Below are 9303 nucleotides of genomic sequence, written 5' to 3'. Positions count from 1 at the left end.
TAGCACCGGAGCAATGGAAGGCACCACATGACCTCTCCCTTCAACACACCTCACCTCCTCATCTCAGCTCCGTTCGCTCAGTGTTGTTTTTGAAACAAAACAAAAAACTGCTCAGTTGTCGTCATTGCTGTGATTGTTTGTTTGTTTGCTTTTCCTTATTTTTCTCTCTCTATCAGTCTTATCATATTGCCATGGTTTGTATTGTCTGCTTTTCATGCAAATAACTAAAAAAATGAAATGTTTTGGTTTTTTTTTTCTTTTTCTTAAAAAAAGGAGGAAAACAAATGAAATGTCATTCAATGTTGATCTAACGTCCAGCAGCAGCGAGCAAGCACAGAGCTGCTTCTTTGAAACAGTCCCGACATGTCAATCATGCCAAGAGCATCACCCACCTAACCCCTCCACACGCCGTTCTCTTATTCCATTACCACCTTTTAAACTCGGTTGCTCATTTTTTGCTGCTTTTGAGACACGTAACTACACGGAGAGAGACACAGACACTCTCCTAAGAGGAACGAGGTGTGGGGGTGCTTCAGGTGCAGACAGAAGACACAGAACCAGGAAGAGGGATAGGGGGCAGGGTAGACAAGCAGGTTACGACAAAAAGAGGGGGGGGGGGAGACAGGGCAAGGAGAAGAGAGGAAGAAGGTAGCTACGGTAAAAAGGAATTTCAGAATAAATTACAGAACTCATTAGTAGTAATATGTAAACCTTTTCAGTTGGTATGCATGTGTATGCACGTGGATGGTGTATGTATTTTGTTCTGTGTCTGTATTTGGGTGTATGTGTGCAAGGTGTGTTTGTGTCTATATTCGTATGTTGATTTGTGTGTACATTTGTGTGTCTATGTGTTTTATGCATAAAACTCCTCTTTGTGTATATGCGTGTCTGTATGCATGTATGTGTATATTTTTATGTCGGTCCACGTGTGCGTGTGTTATGCGAAGTACTCCTCCTGCTTGTGAAGCATGTCTGTCTGTGTGTGTGTGTGTTCATTTGTGTCTGTTCATGTATTTGTAGGTCTGTGTGTGTGTGTGTGTGTGTGTGTGTGTGTGTGTGTGTGTGTGTGTGTGTGTGTGTGTGTGTGTGTGTGTGTTATACGTAGAGCTCCTGCTTGTCTGCCTTGTGGCATGTCATATTTGTGTCTGCATGTCTATGCGTGAGTGTATGTATATTTGTGTGTCTGTCCATGTGTGTGTGTGTGTCAGTACGTGTGTGTGTGTGTGTGTGTGTCTGTCCTTGTGTGTGTGTGTGTGTGTCTGTCCTTGTGTGTGTGTGTGTGTTATGCGTAGAACTCCTCCTGCTTGTCTGGCTTGTGGTAGGTGACGGTGGCCTGTTTGGGCTCCTCCAGCGTGTAGCTGCCCTCGTCCTTCTTCTTCATGCGGTACACCAGCAGCATCACCAGGAAGGCGGCGAACAGCGCCCCCACCACGCCCCCCACGATCACCGCTGCGGACACAGCAGCACAACACGCCAGTTAGTTCACATGGAAAAGTACACGCATGCCAAGTACATGCACAGACATATCCACACACACACTCCCTTCCCCTTTGTCTACGTTCAAACATGCGTGCACAGTGCACACACACGCATACACACACCCACGCACACGCACCCCGCTGCAGACACCAGAATACTATCGTACTTAGCACACATGATATGTATACACGTATATGCAATACACACACGGACAAACACCAATAGCTGAGGCTGGGCTATTTCCACTACCTCCACTACCTACACACACACACGCACACCATTAACATTATCAGTGTGCACATGCGCACACACAAACAACTGTAGCAGGGGATGAGATGCTGTCATTACCATTAGAAAACATACACACAAACAAACAAACACAAACACTGTGGGGAAAGCAAGAGACGGTAATGGCATCATCTGTGCTTCTACACACAGACACACACAGACACACACAGACACACACACACACACACACACACACACACACACACACACACACACACACACACACAGACACACACACACACCACACGCGCACACACAAAACCCACCCACACATGGATGCATTCACCCGGACACATCCCCCGCACTAACTCACGTCACACACACACAGGCGTGGACACACACTCTCCCACATTCACATAGACATCACGTCACATTCACACACCTACACACTCACCCACCGAGGCACTCAAAACACATTCACACGTTCAAATGCATCACCGGAGACAAAGGAAGAGACAGAAATGGCTCCATCCGCATTGGCAGAGGCAATACCCCATCTGCCCGTACAAACACACACACACACACACACACACACACACACACACACACACACACACACACACACACACACACACACACACACACACACACACACACACACACACACACATCTATATTCACAAATGCCAACGACACACGTCATATCTGCAGATATGATGATATTGCCGTCACATCTATGAGCTACTAGTCTTCTGCCATGGAAAAAGGGACAGGGACACATTTCAGCACACAGCACTAGAAGAGCCCCTACAGCTTTGCCATAGGAGAGGAGAGGAGAGGAGAGGAGACGAGAGGAGACTAAGGTGCATATTTTGAGACATGTGGTACAGAGAAGCATCTATAGGCAGAAATGCTGACTGACTGACTCTGACTGACTGTGCCTCCCGTCTGTGGACAGGGTTAAAATGGTCTGGTAGTCTCTGCCAGGAGCCATGCTATCTAATTCACTAGCCTCGGCTTCAGGAGAAGCGGACTATACAATTAAAATGAAATGCAGGAGAAGAAAACGAGTGTAGCAGACACACACACAGACACACACAGACACGAAAAGAACTACTGTAGGGCCAGTGGTCAGGTTTCCAATTCAGGAACCACTGGAAATTGTATGTCATTTCGTTGTGTCGTCGGCCTCAAAAGTAGAGCCCTTGTCGTACCTCAGGCGGGGCGGTTTCTAAGAAAGCAGCATCTAGCCCATGTGCGGTCAGAGAGGCATGTTTGGGGAGGCATTTGGCCAGGCCTCTCTGACATAGGCCGGCCGGGATTGTTACAGTGGCCTTCTTTTAAAGAAATGGAACTCTATAGGTCACGTTCACCACTAAAAGGGTGAAGGACGTATGTGTGTGTGTGTGTGTGTGTGTGTGTGTGTGTGTGTGTGTGTGTGTGTGTGTGTGTGTGTGTGTGTGTGTGTGTGTGTGTGTGTGTGTGTGTGTACGTTCCATTCAGAGACCTATAAAAAGTTTAATTACAGGGCCTCTAATTACAACTGAGCAGCTTATTAAGAAAATGTTCGTCTTCTGGCTTTGTTTTTTATTTATTTTTTAAACAAAGCCTCTCTTTCTCTTTCCCTCGCCCTCACACGCGCACACACACGCGTGCGCGCACACACAAACTTGAAGTGGTTTTATTCTGCTCCAATTGATCTGGTTTATAATAAGCGCTAACTGTAAACATATGGATATACTGTATGGATATGACTTTTCGGGGGAAGCAAGGAACTCTGGGAGCACAGCGTCACATTCAAAACCACAGGGAGACTAGAAGCCTGTACGTGTTCTACACAGGGCAACAAGCACACAATAGGCACTTTCTTCTAACTCACCATAGCCACTCTCTAACCTCTAAACATGTAATAAGCACTTTCTAACTTACCATAGGCACTTGCTAAATAGCAATAGCAAAGTTCAAACTTCTAAAACACATATGATTCGAACAGGGACACTTACTACCTTCTAAGCACACCATAGGCACTGTTCTAATGAGCTTAGTTTCGTCTTTAGAATTTTTTTTACCTATGACCAGGAAGTCAGCAAAGACCAGAGCAAAGAGCCCACCAAACAAGACAGCTGAGGACGGACAGACAGAAAGACAGACAGACAGACAGACAGACAGATGGAGAGAAGATGGAGACAAAACATTGGACACAGAGATGAGACATCAGGAGACAGATGGTCATTTTTCTGGGCAAAAAACAAGAAAGATATTTTTCTCTCTTGTGACAAATCCCTGGACTTGGTTTGCATGCTCTATTTTTATCTTGTTCTTGTGGAGGAGTGAAACCATGGGAATGGGGTGGTAAACATACTTCTTTTCATACCAAAAAAGTTTCCCTGTCAAAGATTTCCTCATTTTTTTAAATGATGCTGGCTTGAAAATCTGTTGTGGCATGGCAACCGATGTCCTTGATTTAATTTGTCCCGTCACGTCAACAGTAATTTATCAACTTACATTGATGAACTGGCAGCGCATTATGATTGTGTAAGCAAAAAAGCAGCGGGTGGGGGCTGGTGCAATGAGCACATTTTTCTGAAATTGGTGACTGTGGGCTCTTACAGGAAGAGTGGCAAGTTCAGTCACAATCACCCTCTTTTTTGGAGCCGTGTATTTGAGCTAACCTTTGAGGTTATCCTGCCACGCTGGTGTGAAGGCAGAATGTCAGTAGTTCTAAGTAATGGCGGGCTCTGTAGGACAACGTGTGGAATGCTACAATCTTACACTGCTGTTTCAGAGCTTTTTTAGAGGTAGCTTACATTGATGGTCAGTGGCAGCATATAATATTCTACCATTTTGTTGAACGCATTCCTCATGCTTACTCATATCGTGACTTTGGTTTTTGGAAAAACATGTCTTTTTTTCACACAGCCCTCAACCACTCCCTGTAAGTATATCAGATGGTTTCTGTAATGCCTGGCAATTAGCGAGCCGAGCGGAGCTGCACGAACGGGCATTTACGTCAAACGTATGGCGTCTCTCTGGCTTTGTGCGGCCGGGGCAGGATGAGGGGTCAATTGGAGCAGAAACGCCACACATCCGCCATGCACCCAAGAGACAACTGGCGAAGGCCACTGATCCGCCCGCCACTGCACCAGCAGATAAGCTGCGTTTTGGCAGAAGCTGGCCCGGACCACAAGTGCAGTCATTAGTGCCAGTGTATTAAGTATTGTTTCCTTTTAACGGGGCCAGCCTTATAGGTTAATTGCTGCAGGAGCTTTCCCGATGTGAAATCGTTGGTAGTCTGCTAAGGGAAAGTGGCTTCTAAAAAGCCTGCCAAGGTCATTCTAAATGTGTCATTAAGCAAGGCCAGTAGCTATAAACACAGTCCGGAGAATTCCGGTTTTTAAAAGATTTTAGTCTACGATGTGTTTGAAATAAAAATACGTTGCACAGGAAAAGAAAAGTGATGGAAGTGAAAGATTTTGAAATTCAGGATCAGCAGCTGGGCTGAGAAGATTGTGCCTTGGCAGTGCCTGTTTATTGGTGCACCTACAGTAGCAATGCTCTGGCAGTTATACAACACCGATCTGTGCACTGTGCAGGGTGCTTTGATATGCTAAAATCAATACCCCTCCATTACAGGGCGTCGCAACCCAATTTAGCCCAGGCTTAAAGGAACACTCCACTTTTCTTGGGGAAACACTGCCGTAGGCGTAGGAGTTGATTTATTTTATTTTTTTTTAATCATTTTTGGAGTCCATTCAGCTAGTGTGCAGATCTGCCACTACAGCTTTATTGGATTAGCCCTGTTGTAGAATGCACAGGAAAACTGAAACATTTCCCTTTAAGGGAGGTAAAAAAAATCTAACATAAAAACATGGGTTACATTTTTTGAAATGTTTTGAGTGTTTCTCTAAAGTAACTTATGTAGCAAACAGCCAGGTGTAATTGTTCTTTTATTTTATTTATTTTAATTTATTTCACCGTCTAACTCTTTTTCTGTGCCATGTTTATTACTATAGCCACAGTTCTGTATTCTTCTGCGCAGGGAGTCCGTGAGGGCTAGAAATCCCCCTGGCCTCAATTGTTGCTTATTTTCCTATACTGACATTTTTTGAGACGGACATCGGTTGCGCATGGAGGGGTACCCCAGGTGCCCCTTTCTCTACCAGGGAGGCCAGTAGACCTCCAAGAAGAAGATGAAAACAAAACATTTCCCTGCATTTCCTTGGAAACTGGACACGTTCCTGTATCTACAGCGTGTGTTTTTAAAATAACTTTATATTTTAGAGTCGACCAACTGGGGACTCACAGGAAAAGTGGGGACTATCCCTAGAAATCAGAAGCATATTCACCCTTGGTTAAATAAATAAAGGGATTTATTAAATAACACAGAAAGAAGATCTGTTAAAACATACAAATGTAAATGTCAAATGTGTCCTTTGGTCATGGGTTTACCCAAGGTTACGTTAGAGGATAAATAAATTATGTTCACCTCTTGGGTTAAAAAAACAAAAGGCATTACTTTAAAAGATTAATAACAAACACTGAATTATGAGCTATTCTTTCTCATCCTGGAAAACGGAGCTGTACCGGCTACTGTATACTCAGCCTTGGTAAACTAAATAAAAGCCATAACATTACCAACACAGGAAGACGATCTGCTTATATGATAAAAAATAATATAATACTGACCTAAGAGCACATCATTCCTCTCCAGGATATTTAATACAATAATTATTCATAAATAATACTGACCTATGAGCATCTCATTCCTCTCCAGGATGTTTAATATCATAATTATGAGCATATAATACTGACCTATGAGCACTTCTTTCCTCTCCAGGATGTTCTTCTGTGGCATCTGGGCGGCTGAGCTGCCTACGCGGTCCACAGTGTTGCCCGTCAGGTCAGGCACCTCGGGCGCCGTCTCGGGCACCTCGCGGCCCGCGCCCAGCTCGTTGTCCGGGCGACTGTTGTTGTCGCGGATCTCAAAGTCGTCTCCGGGGACGGGGCCCAGCCCCACCTCGTTGTTCACTTCCTTCCCGATGACGGGTGCCTCTGTCTGAAAAGGGGGGCGAAAAGGAGACACGTGTGAGTGTGTGTGTGCCTGTGTGTTAGTGTGTGAGCTTCAATTCACACATGGACACAAAGACTGTTAAATGAGACAGGTGTGTTAGTGTGTGAGCTTCAAACGCCATTTTACATGTGCACATAAAGATTGGAGAATGACACGTGTTTGGTGTGTGTGTGTCTGTGTGTGTGTGTCTGTGTGTGTGTGTGTCTGTGTGTGTGTGTGTCTGTGTGTGTGTGTGTCTGTGTGTGTGTGTGTCTGTGTGTCTGTGTGTCTCTGTGTGTGTGTCTCTGTGTGTGTGTGTCTCTGTGTGTGTGTCTCTGTGTGTGTGTCTCTGTGTGTGTGTCTCTGTGTGTGTGTCTCTGTGTGTGTGTCTCTGTGTGTGTGTCTCTGTGTGTGTGTGTGTCTCTGTGTGTGTGTGTGTCTCTGTGTGTGTGTGTGTCTCTGTGTGTGTGTGTGTGTGTGTGTGTGTGTGTGTGTGTGTGTGTGTGTGTGTGTGTGTGTGTGTGTGTGTGTGTGTGTGGACCGCACCTGCCAGGGAGCAAGCACTATTTTGTGTTTTTATTGTGTATGTGTGTGGCTCTGTTCCCATGCCAAAGTGGCAGAAGAACTGTTAATCCAAGCGGTAGGGAGTGTGTAGTAGTGAGTGGGCAGCTGTGTGTGTGTGTGTGTGTGTGTGTGTGTGTGTGTGTGTGTGTGTGTGTGTGTGTGTGTGTGTGTGTGTGTGTGTGTGTGTGTGTGTGTGTGTGTGTGTGTGTGTGTGTGGTTGGTACGTCTCCATGCCTCAGTTGGAAATCATAGTGGTGTAAACTGCGGCGGTTAATATCTAGGTGTGTCACTCTGGGTGTTTATGTAAAGTGGACTGGTGGAAACCAAACCACTACTGTTCCACTGCTTACTTGTCTGGTCGATGTGGTAGTTAATGCATGGTATGTGTCCGATCTGTGTGTGTGCGCGTGTGTGCGGTGTCTGTGTGTACACGTGTGACACTGTAGCAGTGTGTGTGTGTGTGTCAAACAGTCAAACATGTGTGTTTGTATGAGACCTTGTGAGTGGCAAAGTGTCAGATTGTGTATGTGTATGTGTGTGTGTGTGTGTGTGTGTGTGTGTGTGTGTGTGTGTGTGTGTGTGTGTGTGTGTGTGGGTTCATGCTTCAAAGCCACTGCCTACCTGTGCCACCACTGTGGTCTGCTCTGTGGTGCTCTCAGTGGTCGTGCTAACAGTCGTAGTAGTGGGCTCCATAGTGACCACTTCCTCCTCCTCCTCGTCATACTCCGTCTCTTCCTCCTCCTCCCCCCACGCAGGGTCCTCCGCGTCCGGCGGGAACGTGTCCGTGTCGATAGAGGGGGGTGTGTCCGTCACGGCCACGTCGTCGTCATCGGCGGGCGTGGGCGGCGGCTCGGTGGTGGTGTCCCGGTCCCAGGGGATTGTGGGGAAGGGCTGGCGGGGCTCGTCGGTCGACAGGAAGATCTCCTCCTCCGCCTCCTCGGCTGTGCTGAACTCCTCGGGGCCTCCGGAGGGCGCCAGCGAGTCGCCGTCGGGCATGGGGGGAGGGGGCGCCGGGCTGGTGGTCACCATGGGGATGGAGGCGGCCCACGGGGACACCGTTGTCCTTTCCCGGTCCGCCCTCTCCTTCTCCGCCGCGATCCTCGCCCTCTCCCTCTCCAGCTCGCGCTCCCTCTCGCGCTCCCTCTCTTTAATCCTCTCGCGCTCGCGTTCCCTTTCCAGCTCGCGTTCCCTCTCTCTTTCTCTTTCTCTCTCCCGCTCTCGTTCCCGTTCTCTCTCCCTCTCCCGCTCTCGTTCCCTCTCCCTCTCCTTCTCTTTCTCCTTCTCTCGCTCTCTCTCCGCCAGCAGCTCCTGCTCTCGTATCCTCTTCTCCTCCTCCTCTTTCCTCTTGGCCTCCTCGTCCTCCTCCACGGCTCCGGCCACCACCACCTCCCCTTCCTCCGTGGTGTTCTCCTCGGGGCCGGCACCTCCGCTGGCCACCGGGTCTCCTCCTCCTATGGTGCCCGGGGCGGAGGTGGTGGCGCTGGGCTCGGGGGCGGGAGGCGCGGAGGGGGCGACGCCCGTGGCCTGGGTGGTGGAGAGCGGGGGAGGCTCCGGCGTGGTGAAGGACACGTCCAGCCGCGTGGGGCTCACCTCCACATCTGGGTCGACTGGGGAGCAGAGGGAGAGGGAGAGAGAGAGGGAGAGAGAGAGAGGGAGAGAGAATGACAGAAAAGAGAGAGAAAGGGGAAAAACTGTAGTGAATATCTACACATGTACTTTATGTTCTTGTTGCCGGTTTTAATCTATTCAAATATGAAGCAGCTATGACATTTAAAGCTTTTTCTTGGAAGGAGGACGTAGCTGCCTTAGATATCCTTCTTACTTGCATTTTCTTGTTGTCAAGGATGTGAACATTTGTGGAGAGAAAAGCATCTGCTACATACTACTGTATAAGGCAGTGTTTCTCAACAGGGGTGCCGTGGAAACATGGCTGATAAATAAATTATGTAATATAATACATAATTGTCAAAATTGATAAAGTA

The 9303-nt window shown here is 47.5% G+C and overlaps 1 protein-coding gene across 1 annotated transcript in view; it reads right to left on the bottom strand.

Moving 5' to 3' along the window:
* Positions 1–611: 611 nt before the first annotated feature.
* The window catches only part of sdc3 (syndecan 3), a 54774-nt gene continuing 46082 nt past the window's right edge, over positions 612–9303 (bottom strand). Inside the window, exons 3-5 of the mRNA XM_063185329.1 lie at positions 7943–8928; positions 6520–6763; positions 612–1449 (exon numbers count right to left, since the gene is read on the bottom strand). Coding sequence (XP_063041399.1) covers positions 1283–1449; positions 6520–6763; positions 7943–8928 — 1397 coding nt within the window. The 3' untranslated portion in view covers positions 612–1282. The remainder of the gene's footprint in view (positions 1450–6519; positions 6764–7942; positions 8929–9303) is intronic.

The sequence above is a fragment of the Engraulis encrasicolus genome, chromosome 20, assembly GCF_034702125.1.
Source record: "Engraulis encrasicolus isolate BLACKSEA-1 chromosome 20, IST_EnEncr_1.0, whole genome shotgun sequence".
NCBI classification, from domain to species: Eukaryota; Metazoa; Chordata; class Actinopteri; order Clupeiformes; family Engraulidae; genus Engraulis; species Engraulis encrasicolus.
This window is presented reverse-complemented; position numbering and strand designations above follow the sequence as displayed.